The sequence below is a fragment of the Oryx dammah genome, unplaced genomic scaffold (genome assembly GCF_014754425.2).
Source record: "Oryx dammah isolate SB20612 unplaced genomic scaffold, SCBI_Odam_1.1 HiC_scaffold_20, whole genome shotgun sequence".
In the NCBI taxonomy this organism is placed as follows: Eukaryota; Metazoa; Chordata; class Mammalia; order Artiodactyla; family Bovidae; genus Oryx; species Oryx dammah.
The window spans coordinates 53036943-53053871 of record NW_024070204.1 but is presented as its reverse complement, the minus strand read 5'-3'; the positions used below and the strand labels follow the sequence as shown (position 1 = coordinate 53053871).

At 38.6% G+C, this 16929-nt stretch overlaps 1 protein-coding gene across 1 annotated transcript in view; it reads right to left on the bottom strand.

The window, feature by feature from the left end:
* The window catches only part of NDUFAF2 (NADH:ubiquinone oxidoreductase complex assembly factor 2), a 175268-nt gene that overhangs the window by 50325 nt on the left and 108014 nt on the right, over positions 1-16929 (bottom strand). Inside the window, exon 3 of the mRNA XM_040262574.1 lies at positions 3153-3193. Coding sequence (XP_040118508.1) covers positions 3153-3193 — 41 coding nt within the window. The remainder of the gene's footprint in view (positions 1-3152; positions 3194-16929) is intronic.

Genomic DNA, 16929 nt, shown 5'->3' with positions numbered 1-16929 from the left:
AAACTAGTTTCAAAAGATATGCAAGAACAGGAGATTGTTTCCAATGAACTAACCATATGTGTTAAGCATGAGCATCTACAAAGATCAGAAAAAGAAGGACACCAGACACAATGCTCTCCTATAGTCTTGCCAAACACTTTACACATTCTTCACAAAAAGATCAAACATCAGTATCTAGCTGCTGGATCCAGCTGCCAATTTGGAAGACAGAGGAACAGGAGAACATGTTGGATTATGCAGAGAACATGTGTGCACGCGTGCTAAGTCACTTCAGTCTTGTCCAACTCTTTGAGACCCTTTGGACTGTAGCCCATCAGGCTCCTCTGTCCATGGGATTCTCTAGGCAAGAACACTGGAGTGGGTTGCCATGCCTTCTCCAGGGGATCTTTCCAACCCAGGGATCAAACCCACATCTCTTACGTCTCCTGTACTGGCAGAAAGGTTCTTCACCACTCGCGCCACCTAGGAAGTCTACACAGAGAGCTTAAGATTAGCAAAACCTAGACTGTGGCAAACTTTGGGTGGGTTTTTCAATAGATAAATCGGTCAGGAAATAAAAGGGATGGAGGAAGAACATATAAACTGAAAGAGACTTAAGTATGAAGTTTTTACAAAATAGGCAAATCTAAACTATAGTGTACATTTGGCTGAGAAGAAAGATTATTTAAACATGTGAGGAAATGATTACTACAAAAGTCAGGGATCCAGGTTGCTTTTGTGGGTAGAAAGGAGGTTGTATTGAGATGGGGCATATGAGTAGCTGGCAAAGTTATATTTCTTGATCTGGGTGGAATGTACCTTATAATAATCTATTAAACAACTCCATTTAATTCTTGTGGTTTTCTGTATACATGCCTTATTTTTATTGTAAATGGGTTTTTCCTCTCCCTTAAGATGATATATGTAGAATCTGGGATTGAAAAGTTTGTAAGTTGTCATGGTAGAATGGTGTTGGTGATGATATGAACTGAGGTGTGGTTATGGAGGCGGTTGTTCTTTGAGCTAGGGATATAGGTGAGGACAAAGTCAAAGAACTAAATGGCTAAGAACTTGGAAAGATAGTAACAGAAAAAAACTGGAAGTCTGGTTCTAATTGCTGTCATCAGTGTGGGAGAGTGCCCTGGACATTAGCAAAGATAAAAAATGATGAATAGGTTGAAAGAAATCTACTTAGATTGCAAGGCTACTACACTCTCCTGGGCCCACAAAATGGAAGAATGTTTTAGAAATGATAGGGCAAAGGTCCTACTTTCTTTCTGTGCATTGTAGGAAAATGAGCACACTCCAAGGAAAGAAGAGTCCCACTATCTTTTAGACACAGGTAGATTTTAGTAGAGGTTCTGTCTGTGGTAGAGAAAGTTCCTAGAACAATATTAAATGTGAACAGTAATTTGCTAATAAAAAAATGGAAATTCCTGAAACACAATGGAACGGATCAGGAGGGAGAAAAGAGGATGTGTGTGTGTGTGTATTGGGGGCCCACAGACATGGGGGCTCTTCTGTATAAAGAACACTGCAACTAATAGTATATTTGAAAAGAGGAAACAGAAGGCCCCTTTTCAGATATTTGAGAATGTGAGCACCATGGACGGAATGACCTGGTCTCACTGTTTTAACTGGAGCTTGTCTGAGATGATGAGATTACCTAACATTTACAGGAGTGGTGACTTAGGCCTAATAATTGCAGTTACTTCCATCTAATCACTTTACATGTATCAATGTTTCTATGAAAGAAGGCTTCCAAAGTCCTGAGGATAGAAGAAGCACCCTTTTCTGTAAGAACAGTAGCTGTTATTATAGCCTACACAAGAAGGGCTATAATAAGCACTTACCCCTGGAAACCACAGAAGATACTTCTGCATCCTGGATTACATTGATTTTTTTCCTACTTTTATTCCAAGGTTCACTGGATACTATAAAAAAGAGTCTGAGAAGTGTAGGACAAGGGCAAGATGGAAGCAACATATACAGCTAAAAATAGGTTTAGTAACATGCTCACTTAGACCTTGGTCAGACAAACACTGATAGGGTCAGTCCAGGAAGAATGGAACAGTAAAGATAGGTATGTTAATTTACAGGTTATCCTAAACTCTTCCTTGGAGTATCTACCTCTTAAAAAGTGTGGCCTGAGTATTGGAACTCATTTATGTTGTCAACAGGGTTTGTGGTAGGGAGGGAAAAGAAGAATCCTCAATAGTAAAAGAAAAGGAATAGACAGTATATAAATGAATTTGAAAACTTCCCTTCTATGAAATACATTTATCTCTTACAAACATTTTGCTACTGTTTTAAAATAAAAATTATGAAATAATTGTTTTAAAATTATGAAATAACCTTTTTTTCTTTTTTAAAAATCTATTTTCAATTGAAGGATAATTGCTTTACAATATTATGCTGGTTTCTGCCATTGAAATAACCATGTTTTAAAAACACAAATACCACAGCTTTGCTATGTTTTTCATTCTGCATACCACCAAAATTATGCTTCTAAAGCTTTTATTTTGGCTGCTCCATGTAGCTTGCAGGATCTTAGTTCACCAATCAGGAAGAGAACCCAGGCCTAGACCACCAGGGAATTTCCTATGTTTCTAAAGTTTTAAATACAAATTCAACTATTAGTTACTGAGTGCTACCTATTACCTGTTAATTGTATATTTTAAAGTTTATTCAGCTACCTGATGGGATTAGATTTACATAAAAATTATAAAATTTTATAGTTTTATATAAAATTAAGGGCAAAATAAACAGCATGATTTGGATAGGACCAAGAGATTTAGTGTTTCTCAACTCTTCCACCAAAGCATCCATATCAGAACAGAGAACTCCCAGAGGCCAGAGAAATGTTCTGATGAAAGCTGCTGTAACTCCAAACATCCTCTAAAGTATTTTTATCTTGTTTTAAATTTTTATCACTTCATTTAAAATTTTATATACATTTTATGTTATATTCCATGATTTGTACATTTATTATAAATAAGTTTGAAATTATTTTCTGTGGAGTAAAATTAACATTTTGGAGAGGTGGCATCACATATGTTTTAGAGGTTTCACGTATCTCTGAGAGTACAAACTCAACTGAGAAGCACAGCATTACAGACACATATTTGAATATTTTCCTTGTGTATTCTTACCTCCATAGTATGTATTCTTACCTCCATAGTAGGCGGAGTCTTTCTTGTTTTTCTGATCCAAGCTAGAAAGAAAAATAATAACTAAATATAAGTTATCTATAAACTGCACAAACATTTTATTTACCTATGCATGAAACAAATATGTACCAAGCACCTGCTATATATTGTTTCAGGGCTTCCCAGGCGGCGCTAGTGGTAAAGAACCCGCCTGCCAAGGCAGGAGTCGTGAGACATGGCTTCAAGCCTTGAATCGGGGAGATTCCCCGGAGGAGAAATCTAGGAGAAATCCTAACCCCAACCCACTCCAGTATTCTTACCTGGAGAACCCCATGGAAAGAGGAGCCTGGCAGGCTGCTGTCCACCGGGTCACAGAGTCAGACACGACTGAAGCAACTTGGCACGCACGCATGTTTTGGATCGAACCCAGGTCTCCTGCAATGCAGGCAGACACTTTAACCTCTGAGCCACCAGGGAAGGCCTAGAGATACAATAGGGCACCAATCAAGTGTTCCCTCCTCTTCTGGAGCATATATACTAGTGAAGGGGCCACAGAAAAGAATCAGCAAAACATATGTCAGGTAATGATCTGTGTCATAAGAAATACTTGAGTGTGGGGAGAGTGTAGAGGGGATAGTTTCATAACTAAAATGATACCTCATAAGCATCTGAATTCAATTTAGTGTATATAATGGCATATAGGCCAAATGATAATGCAGTAAACTACAAGGCAACATTAAACTTATCCTGGTAATGTTAACCAATTATTGCTCAACATATGAAAGAATGGATGGAGAAATTTTTCATTTTCAGAGACTTCTAATCTGTTCTAGCAAGCAGTCTATCTCCTATGGTTGGTGTAACAGGCCTTAAGCTCCAACACTTGGGAGATGAGATGCACAGCAGAAAGAGTTCATACTTGTTAAGTGCCTGCTGGACACTGGGCTTAGATGCTTTATAGCCAGAGGAAGGGAGTGGAGGCAGCTGCCTCTGAGGAAGTGTGTCAGAATCACGTGAAGACATACAATACAGTGCTTAGGAGAGCAGAGGTAGAATTTTGGGGTTCAAATCCCCACTTAAGTACTTACTAGCTGTATAACCTGAGGCAAATTATTTAATTTTCTAGACATCAGATTCCTCATCTATAAAATTACAATACTAGTGTCTACATTTTAGGGTTATTGTGAAAGTTATATGAAGTAATATATATAAATTCTTAGCTCAGAGTCTGGCATACAGTAAACATACAAGTCTAAGTTTTTGCTATTTTTCAACAAACCTGTATTTTTTTTTCATATCAGACTCCAAAAAACAAAGATCAACAAAACTTGCTTGACTTATGAGGACATATACTGATATAATGCAAGGAATATGGTCTTTGAAAAGTAGAAACTATTTTATCACTTTAGTTGGTCCAACCTTCATTACAAATTGTGAAGTATGCTTATTTTATAGAAAAATTAAGTAACTTTCCCAAGTTTACACATTAAGTAGTAATGGTGGAATTTGAACCCAGATCTGATCCTATCTCTGGCCGCAAAAACCATCCATGCTCTACCAAGCAGTTTCTCAAAGTTTATAAGCAACAAGCAAGGAACACTAAACTAGGAAGAGGAATAGGTCACAACACGAACTACATGTCAGAAAAATAAACATTATTAACCCCATTTTACAGATCGGGAAACTGAGGTTCAAGAGGATCAAGCAACTTGCCAAAACTCACATATCTGGCAGGTAACAGACTGAGAATCAAATGCTAGTTTAACTGGCTCTAAAATCAGCTCTGTCCATTCACCAGCCACCTTCCCTTCGGACGGGTTAGCTCCACTAGCCTGTCTGGGCCGAGTAATAGCACCAGGACCCATTCTCATGACAAGCCCAGTAGTGAATGACTGTGAGGGAGGAAAGAGCAGCATTCAGTTGTGGGCCTGTGACTGGTTATTTCTCCCTGTTCTGTTCACTCTGGCACTAACCCCATACATGTATTTTCAATACAGTACCCAGTGTTTTGCCTTCTCTATCTATTCCTGTTTCTGAACTCCTATCCCTGTTGTCATCATCTGCATTCTCTTCTTTTTGGCTTCCAGCTCTATTTAGTTCATTTTTAGCCACAACTTGCACAGATTTTACATTCCTTTCTAGGCTGGAAGTTTGTCAAGGGCAGAATGTATCCATGGGAGATTTATTTGTCTACCACCTAAATGCTCTGAAAGAGTAGGTACTTAAATACAGTTGTTGAATGAGTACTTCCACTATAAAAATATTCACTGTAATGGGATTTTGACCTGTATTTAAAAAAAAATCCAGCTTAGCAATATCAAGATTCTTCTGCACAATCAAGGAAATAAGTAAGCTATGGAATTTTTCAACTGCCTCTTTATGGTCAAAATATTGTCTATATTTATGGGCACTTTCTCCCTAGCAAAGAGACTGCTTTTAAAATAATTCACTATGTGCCATGTACCTTAAAAATGTTTTAAGCAATAAATATTCAGTTCTGATTAAGATTAGAAAGTTAATTCAGAAAAATCAACTGTTGGAAGGGGGACTGACAAACTATAGACTGCAAGCAAAATTGTAACACGTGGCTTGCTTTTTGTTTTTTATTTTAATGGCTGAAAAAATAACCAACAAAGAACAATATTTCATGACATGAAAATTACACAGAATTCAAATTTCAGTGTCTGTAAATAAGCTTTTACTGGAACACAGTCATACTTACTTATTTACATATCTATTATAACTTGTGCTACAGTGGCAGAGATGAGTAAGCTGTAACAAAGACCATACGGCCTGCAAAGTCTAAACTATGTAGCGTCTGGCCCTTTAAGGAAAAGTTTGTCAACTTCTGTGCTAGGGCTACCATTAAGTATAATCCTTTTAGCAACAATTATATATCTTGATTTTAAAACACTCATATATTATCGAAAATAAAAGTCATTATTATTACACTTTTTTCACTTTGCTGTATACCTGCCTCTAACACAATATTGTAAATCAACTATACTCCAATAAACATAAAAAAACAAAACAAAAAACCCCCGAAAAAACGACTACACTTTTTACCTGATTGCTATGTATTCTAGAGTCTGTGAACACTAGCACTGACATTAGATTATCCAAAAAAGTATAATGGCACAATAACACACTGTCACCATGAGAAAAACAACAAACAGCATTTTCAATTTTTGTTTTCATAAGATTGAGAAAAGAAAAAATAAATATTTCAGTAGAATCCAAATCCAAAAATTTTTTAAAGATTTGTTTGTTTATTTATGGCTGCACCGGGTCTTCATGGCTGCACACGGGCTTTCTCTAGTTATGGCAAACAGGGGCTACTCTCTAGTTGTGATGTGCAAGCTTCTCACTGTGCGGGCTTCTCTGTTGCTGAGCATAGGCTCTAGGTGCACGGGCTTCAGTACTTGGGGCTCGCAGGCTCTAGAGTGCTAGCTCAGTAGCTGTGGTGCACAGGCTTCGCTGTCCTGTGACATGCGGGAATCTTCCAGGACCAGGGATTAAACCTGTGTCCCCAGCATGAGCAAGTGGATTCTTAACCACTGGATCACCTGGGAAGCCCTCAAATAATATATTTTTTTTAATTCCAAGGTAGATGAATAGGTTGAAGAAACTCTGATACATGTTTTTCTAAACCCTACTGGTTTTATATAAGTTTATAAAATTCATTCATAGATATAATATTAAGTATTAAGGTAATATATTAATACAACCTAGACTATTCATTCTCATCAGACACTCTTCTCTAAGGCAAGATATCAGGGCTTCCTTTAACTTTGTTTAAATGGTTCAAGGAAAATAGATTTTTATTTAGATAGATACATGCAATTTCTGAAATAAATAATTCTACAATATTTATAATTCTACAATAACCAGATACTTGAAATGTCTTCTTGAGATGATGGTTGATGCCTGTTCAGCGTTATGTATCCAATAAAGGTTACAGCTGGAAATTTTCAATGTTATCACTCATTTATATAATCATCCCTAGTTTCCCCATCACTACATACAGCAAAGGAAATGTCTTGCTGAAGGCTGGCAAAGGTTATAAGGAGGAAGGAACAGAAATAAGCACTAATATCAAATCATTACATTTCTTTTTTTTAAACTCAGAACAATCTGGAACTGAACCTCTATTCAATTACAAATTATGTAATGATTTTGCCATTGCTAATTATATTTGTATGATGGATTCTGTATCAGTCTTCATTATAATGTAACTATTGTTTGAACAGAATATAGCAAGTTAACTGGACAGTTTATGCCTTAAGACCCTAGCATTCTTTCACCAATGTTCATTTGCATTCTCATCAGTATGCATGAGGTTCTCACTGAACTTTAATACTCTTATTGGAATATAACACACTATAATGAGTGTAAAAGTGAACATGCAAGTTGAAGTTCCCATTAACCACTAAAAAGACTAGAAGATGCAGGTAGGAAAATACTTCACGAGGCATACCTTCTTCAAAATTCGGTAAGAAATGAAAATGGTTAATACACTTTTAGAAGTAGTATCAACAGGGGTTGAGGTAAATGAGACATTTATCACTAGATTCAGTAGGTGACCATTCAGAATGAAATTATAGGCTGACACACTGTAAAGAACGTATTAAAAAAAAAGAAATCTGTATAAACTGTATAAAAAAAGACATTTTTAACTATGAAAACTCTTCAAATAATATATTATAAAATGAGTTATTTTCTAATTATTGATTCTAAAAAGTTTAAGGATGTTACTAGATTTAGTTGGCATAATTAAGTTACAAATTTTGTGATGTTCATGGCTATTATTGTCCTTTTTCCTTAATCAACTTTATTGAGGTATAATTTACATACAATACAGTAAAACCATTTTAAGTGTGTAATTCCATGAATTCTGACAAATGTATACAACTGTGTGACTAGCACCACAATCAGTGTATAGAATATTTCCATTACCCTAAAGGTTCCCAAGTGTCTGACTACATGCAAACACCCACCTTAACTCACCCATAGCCCCCAACAAGTGGTGCTTTCTGTCACTGCTGATTACTTTTGCTTATCTACAATTTCATTTAAGTGGAATCTTATATTATATACTCTTTTGTATTCAACATACTGTTCCTTTGTTACTGTATACAGAAAACAGACTCTGAAGGTAGCCTGACAACCTCCACCACTCGGTGATCGTGTCTCTGTATGATCTCTTCCCCTTGAGTGAGCTCAGAACCTGTGACTTATTTCTAACTATGAAAATATGGCAAAGGTTATGGGATGCACATGCTTGTATGATGATGTCACATAAAATGCAAGCAATCTTTCTTGTTGAAATCTTTCTTTCCCTCACTGGCTGTAAGGAAAAAAAAAGTCATGCTGGGGAATATCATGTGGCAGTAACTGCTGGTGACCTCTGGGAGGTGATGGTGGTCTCTGGCCAACATTCAGCAAAAAACTGTTTCTCACAGCCCTACAGCCATGAGAAACTGGATGCTGCCAACAACTCCACCTGTGCAAAAGTGGGTCCTTCCACACTCAAGCATCCAGATGAGAATGTGAGACAGGCTGGGACCTGTGACCCTTTGTTGCAGTGCTTGCCCTTGGACAAATGTCTCCTCCAGCAACAAAATACAAAGAAACTATGGGGGGCTAAAAATAACTGTGCATGCACAGTTGGGGAAAATTAGGAACAACAAGACATAAAAAGACCAGAAGAAAGAATGGGAGCTATTGTTTAACAGGTACAGAATTTCAGCTTTAGAAGATGAAAAGAGTTATGGAAATGGATGGTGGTGACAGCTCTACAACAAAGTGAGTGTATTTCGTACGACTCAACTGTACACTTAAAAATGATTAAGATAGGAAGCTTTATGCTGTACATATTTTAACACAATTAAAAAAATAGCATTGAAAAAACTGACTATCCATATCCATGTCAAAATTGACTGATATCTACACCAGGCACAAAATATAATTCAAAATGAATCAGAGCTATAAATGTAAAACCACAAACTCTAAAACTTCTAGAAGAAATCACCAAAGAAAATATTTGTGAGCTCAGGTTAGACAAAAATTTCCTATGTACAACACCAAAAGCATGATGAGGCATAAAAGAAAAAATGATTAAAAATCTGATTTCATTAAAATCAACAATGTGTCCTCTTCAAGCAGCACAGGGAAGAGAACAAAAACACAGACTGGGAAAAAATACTTGCAAATCACATGTGTGGTAAAGACTTGTAAAGAGGACATATGAGAAATTCTTAAAAGGAAACAAATAGGGGAAAAAAGCCAACCAAATAAAAAATAGCTGGGCAAAAAGAAGAAGGTATACAGATGGCACAGCAGCTACACTTAACAATTGCTATCAAGTGTAAATGACCCCAATGTCTTTCAGCTGGTGACTAGATTAAACAAACTGGTATATCAACATGATATAATTCTACTCAGCAATAAAAAGGAATAAACCACTGATTCACACAAGAACAAATGAATCTCAAATGCATTAAGCTCACTGAAATAAAGCTGTCTTCCGCTTCTACCCAAGATGGAGCAACAGGGACAAATGATATGAAACAGCAATTTTCAAGACAGTGGACATCGAGTAATAAATGCAGTGGTCCCTGAGAATGTAAAACAAACAAGAATTACCCTTACAATTGCCACAGCTCAATGCTCTGACAGTTTCTAGGCTGTGGCAACAGGGAGGGGATCCAGCCAAAACCCATCATACCACCTAAATCATGGAGATGAGGCTGAGAGTCCAGGGAGAGCAGGGTGGCTAAAATTCACAGGATAGACTTCCAGATAGGAAACTGCTACAGAGAGCACACTCTGGATGGAGATTAGCAGAAGACCAAGTATTCAGCAGAGCACTGGTCAGTTCAGGTGAGTGAGGAACTCTGGACGTCAGGAAGAGAACCCCTTGAAAGGATCAGAAGGAACAGAACTCAGGATTTGCACAGGGTCAAGAGCAATGTCAATTCCCACCACCCAGATTGGAAAACCTCATTATCAACGGGGCAGAGTAGAGTGCTGAGAAACGATTTGCATCAACAGTGCAGAATTATTAGTTGTAGATGAAACTATGCTCTAGTCCCATCTAACAAATCTTAAAAGTCAGCCCTGAAAGGATCAACCTGTTTCCCAGTAATGTAACTGTCTCAGAACAAAGCTCAAATATACATATATATACATATGAACACAGAAATATCCACTATCCAATTAGGCAAAAATTTTAAATGTCTGACATCCAATCAGATATTGCCGAGAAAACAAAGAAGCAGAAAAACACTTCCCATACTGAGGAGAAAAAAAAATCAACTTACCCAAACCAACTGAAAACAGATACAGATGGTAGAATTAGAAGACAAGAACATTAAAACTGTTACAACAGCACCCCATATGTTCAAAAAGCTAAGGGAAAGTTTGAACATGTTAAGCAGAGACCTGGAAGATATAAAACAGACCCATATCAAACTGGTAGAGATGAAAACTACAATGCCAACGTGAAAAATACTCTGGATGGATTAATAGTTATTTGACATTGTAAAGGAAAAGATCAGTGAACTTGAAGATACAGGAAGAAACTATACAAACTCAAAGAGAAAAAAGTTTCTACAAGTAAAAAGAACATCTGTGAGCTGTGACATACCTTCAAGCAGCTTAACGCTGTGAATGGAGGATCTGAAAGAGAAGACAAAGCAGGACACAGGAAAAAATGTTTGAAGCAATGGTGGCCAAAATTTTTCTAAATTTGATGGAAACCAAATCAGTAGGCCTAAGAAGCTCAAGAAACATCAAGCACAAGAGATTATATCACAGTACATCATAATCAAATTGCTCCAAACCAGTTAAAAAAAGAAAAACTTTAAATTAGCTACAGGAAAAAATACATATCACATACATACGGGTAAAGATAAGCATGACAACAGATTTCTAAACAGAAACTTCCAAGTAAGGTAGAATATGTTCAAACTACAGAAAGCAAAGCAGCTATCAACCTAGAATGTTACATGCAGAGAAATATCTTTAAAACATCTTTAAAACTGTATCTCAGACATGCAAAAGTTGAAAGAGTTCAACGCCAGTAGACTCACATTTAAAGAAATGTTAAGGAAGTCTTATAGACTAAAAGAAAATAATTCCAGATGGAAATCTGCATCTCCAAACAGGACTGAAGAACATTAGAAATGCTAACAATATGGATAAATGTTATATTTCTCTTATTAGTTAAACATCTCTAAATGCTAGCTCACTGTTTCAATAAAAATAATGATGTAGACTGTAGATTATAACATATGTAGAACTAAAATAGATGACAGTAACAGAAATGTTAGAAAGAGAAAATGGTCGTATACTTCTATAAGGTTCTTATACTCTGTATGAAGTAGAATAACTACATAAAGAAAGACTCTAATACGTTGAAGATGGTAGTCTACAAAACCTGAAGCAGCCACTAAAGTAAGAAATCAAAGAAATATAGTTGATAATCCACAAAGGGAAATACAACTGAATCACAAACAAGTCTCAGAACTAGAAGGGGGGAAAGATCTTGATGGTGGAACAGAATACTGTGGAGCTCACCTCCTCCAACAAATACATCAAACACATCTGCACGTGGAACAATTCTCATAGAATACTTACTGAACAGGGTCAGAAGATCTCACACATCCAAAGCTGCAAGAATGATCACCATGTAACCGGGAAGGATGAGAGGGAAATAAAAAAAAGGAAATAGGGATAGGACCTGAGCCCCTGGGAGGGACCTGTGAAAGAAGAAAGATCCCTTTACCCTTTACCCTGGGAACTGCCTTCAACAGCTGGGAGATCAGCCAGGACAGACAGGGCCCTCCGGAGGCTCAGGGAAAAGTGCAGCCGCTGGCTTGGGGCAGGCAGAACCACGGACCAGCACACATGGTCCGGACCACCTCACCGCACTACCCAGCCCAAGATGTGAGTCTTCTGCTGGTGTGCACAGGGGCTGGGTGCTGAAACTCGACGTCAGTGGACTGCCCTGGGGAAAGGACTGGGGCTGGCTGCCCAGAGACAGTCTGCAGCACGGCCCAGGCCTCAAACAGGGGTGTGCAAAGGCAGGGGGCTGGCCGGCTATCGGAGCCCCACACAGAAGCCTCACTCTCATTCTCGGGTACTCACAGCAGGTGTAGCTCCACCTCCAAGAGGTCTGGCAGTGTGCAAGTGCCTGTGGGCATGTGGAGGTGGGGTTGAAATCTGAGCCACGTCCTGGTGTCTGGAGGATTTAGGTGCTGGCGCCTCTGTAAGCTCAGCGCCCTCAGGACATCCGAGGGAATTACTGGTACTCCTGTGGGTGTGCAGGTCTGGCACCAGCAGCTGCAGGCTCTGCAAGTGTGCACACGTACAAGCACAGCTGGGCACTGGGCTGACCCTGCAACTCCCACAGCGGGGCCAGGTGTGAGAATACACGCAACTATGGCAGGTCCCAGTACCTAACTTCAGCAGATCTGTGCCGTCAGAGCTGTGCTGGTGGCTGTGTGAGCACAGTGCCTGAGGGGCTTCTGGGCGGACTGCCTGCATTTCAGTGGGTGAGGAGGGGCCCAGGTCAGCGCCCACAAGAGGGCACTTTGTAAACGCACACATCAGGTGACTGGCAACACCACAGAGTGCATGTCTTGGAATTCTTGGTAGCTCCTCTCCCAGTGGAAGCACTCTAGTCCCACCTACCTCACGCCGCAACTCAGAAACGGACCTCGGGGCTTCAACAAGTAGGGAGCAGATTCTGCCCCAGACAGGGCTGTGACAACCACAGAACAAAGAAGAGACCCCGCTCAACATCCGGTTGCAGCCTCTGGTCCCCCAATACCGATGACAGCCCCTATCAAGGGATAATGGCCAACAGACGCTGAGGAAAACTGCAGCAGGCATCCGTTCTAAAAACATCCCTGACGCTGAAAAATCTTAGACTCACACATTCTGAATACTGAAAGTCTGAGATCAAGGTGGTGGCAAGGTTGCTTTCTCCTGAGGCTTTTCTCCTCAGCTTACAGATTGCAGTCTTCTCCCTGCGTCTTCACAAGGTCCCCCCTCTGCTCACACCTCTGTCTTAATGGACTTTTCTTATAAGGACATTAGTCATATTGGATTAAGACTTGTCCTGAGGACCTCAATTTAACTTAATTATCTCTTTAAAGACTGTCTCTAAATATAGCCTGAGGTGTGCTCAGCCACTCAGTTGGGTGCAACTCTTTGTGACCCCATGACTTTTTAGCCCATCAGGCTCCTCTGTCTCAGGCAAGAATACTGCAGTGGGTTGCTACTTCGTACTCCAGGGGATCTTCTCGATACAGGGATCAAACCTACTTCTCTTGCATCTCCTGGATTGGCAGGTGAATTCTTTACCACTAGCGCCACCTGAGAAGCCCCTAGTCTGAGGTACTGGGGGTTAAGACTTCAATAGAGAATCTGGGGTACCCACTGTAGCTATAACAACTTGGAATGAAAGAGGGTAACACCACACAGCTTCTGAAGCTATTAAGAGAAAAATAAGATAATACTATGGTCTGTTTTCAGAGAAGGCAGTGGCACCCCACTTCAGTACTCTTGCCTGGAAAATCCCATGGACGGAGAAGCCTGGTGGGCTGCAGTTTATGGGGTCACTAAGAGTTGGACACGACTGAGCGACTTCACTTTCACTTTTCACTTTCATGCATTGGAGAAAGAAATGGCAACCCACTCCAGTGTTCTTGCCTGGAGCATTCCAGGGACAGGGTAGCCTGGTGGGATGCTGTCTATGGGGTCGCACAGAGTCGGACACGACTGAAGCGACTTAGCAGCAGCAGCAGCATGGTCTGTTTTATGCCAAAAAAAAAATTGGAAACTTAGATGAAATGGCAGATTCTTTGGAAAATACAACCCAGCAAATATCATTCAAGAAGAAACAGATAACCTGAATATCCTGTCTAGTAAAGAAATTATGCCAAACTGCTTCAGTCATATCCGACTCTTTGCAACGCCATGGACTATATAGTCCATGGAATTCTCCAGGTCAGAACACTGGAGTGGGTAGCCGTTCCCTCCTCCAGGGGATCTTCCCAACCTAGGTATAAAATCCAGGCCTCCTGCCTTTCAAGAGGATTTTTTACCAGTAGAGCTACCAGGGAAGGCCTAAAAAAGTAGTATAACTTGACACAAACTCTTACAGACTTGTGAAGAAGGAATACATCCAAATGCATTTCACAAGATTAGCATTACCCTGATACACAAATCACAGAAAGACAAGAAAAAAGGAATTACTAACTAGTATCCCTCAAGAACACAGACATAAAAATTCGAAACAAAATTTTAGATAACTCAAAAATACATTTAAAAAAGTAAAACATAAGGAATAAAACAAGACTGTTCATTCTTATCTCTTCTCTACTAGACAGTTTATTGGAATTTCTAGCCAATGCAAATCAGTGAGAATAAAACAAATTAAAGATATCCAAGTTGGAAAGAATTAAGAAAAATGTTTTATTCACAAACAACATGATCTTCTAAGTAGAAAATCTAATGGTGTTATTTTTAAAAGGCTACTATAATTAAAAACTGAATTTAGCAAAGTAATGGATACAAAATCAATATACAAAAGTCTACTGAATATTTATTCAATAATGAGAAATTAAATTTGAAAAATGTTATCATTATGATATCATCAAAAATATGAAGTGGTTAGGAAAAAATCTGACAAAAAATGTGCAATATAGGTATAATGAAAGCTAAAAACTGATGAGAGAAATTAAAGAATGCCTAAATTAAATGAGATATACAATGTTCAGGGGTCAAGAGATCCTTATTGTTAAGATACTAGTTCTCTGCAAAGAGATCTATAGATTCAACACAATTCCAACCAAAAACCTGGGAGGTATTTTTACAGAAATTAACAAAGTGATTCTGAAATCCATATGAAAATACAAAGGACCTCAAATAATCAAAACAACTTCAAAAAAGAAGGACTAACAGTACCTGATATCAAGACTTAGAAAGCTAAAGTTATCAGGGAACTAAGGCCCTAAGTCATATAGCTAGGAAGAACCTGAAGCCAGGCAATGAACATCTGAGTGAGCTTGAAAACAGATCTTCTACAGCCTGACAAAACCAAGTGAACGAGCTTCAGAACAGATGGGCCCTGAGAGAAGCACTGAGATGACCGCAGACCAGGCCAACACCTTGTCTGCAGGCTTGGCAGAGACTCTAAGACAGAAGACCCACTTAAGCCACGCCTAGATTCCCGACTCACAGAAACCATGAGATAATATAAGTTCGTCATTTTAGGCCTTTAATTTTGGGGGTAATTTGTTAAGCAGCAATAATTAATACATGCACCTATCCTATCATCTAATAAAGGAGATCACCATCAACTCTCAATAATTCCCAGCCAAGCAATTTGGTTTTACAGTAGGTCCAGAGACTCTGAATTGGGACATCAGTTGATTAGAGATAATTCTAGATTCATATAATCACAGAACATCAGACATAGGTGGGGCCTTAAAGGATACTGAACCCAGCCTTTTAATTTGATAGATCAAAAACAGAGGTAAATCAATCTGCCCCAAATGACCAACATAATAAATGGACATTGGAGGACCTGAGCATAACCCAGGTCTTTTGATACTGGGACATGCCCTTATATTAGTTTTTGAAGTTTATTTTGAAAATTATTGGTGGGTAGTCCTTTAAAGCCCCATCTATGTCTGATGTTCCTGTGGTTTGAGAAAAGCATGTTAAACAATTATTATTTATTAATAATAATGTAATGAAAGTACTTTTATACTGAGATATTCATTATTGAGATGTTAAATCTCAACATTCAGAAAACTAAGATCATAGCATCTGGTCCCATCACTTCATGGCAAATAGATGGGAAAACACTAGAAACAGTGGCTGACTTTATTTTTCTGGGCTCCAAAATCACTTCAGATGGTGACTGCAGCCATGAAATTAAAAGACACTTACTTCTTGGAAGGAAAGTTATGACCAACCTAGACAGCATATTAAAAAGCAGAGACATTACTGAGGGCAGGATAAGAAGGGTACGACAGAGGATGAGATGGTTGGATGGCATCACTGACTCAATGGACATGGGTTTGGGTGGACTCTGGGAGTTGGTGATGGACAGGGAGGCCTGGCGTGCAGCGGTTCATGGGGTCGCAAAGAGTTGGACATGACTGAGCAACTGAACTGAATTGATTCATTATTGTGTTAAGGATAGACAGGTATGGATTAATATATCTGAAAATTAATTTTTATCTGACTTTATTTAGAAATTTATTTTTACATTTTAATAAGTACGTGCAGTTAAGTAAAGTTTAGTTCAGTTCAGTTCAGTTCAGTTGCTTAGTCGTGTCCGACTCTTTGCGACCCCATGAATTGCAGCACGCCAGGCCTCCCTGTCCATCACCAACTCCCGGAGTCCACTCAGATTCATGATCTTAGTTTTCTGAATGTTGAGCTTTAAGCCAACTTTTTCACTCTCCTCTTTCACTTTCATCAAGAGGCTTTTTAACATCCCATTAAAAATAAATACTGGATCAGAATCTTTCTGTCTCTTCCTATTATACTCTACTTTGCATGTATTTTTAGGGTTCTTATTAACAATGTTTATTATTATCAACAAAAGACTAGTTTAAACTTACCAAAAACAACAAAACAGGAAAAAGGAAGATAAATTGTGATCTGAATCAGAAAGATAAAGCTTTTGAGATGCTCTGTATAACAACTACATATCATAACATGGATGAAACTTAAAGGTTCCCTGAAACTTTATAAGAAAGTTCAGTAGCTGGTACTA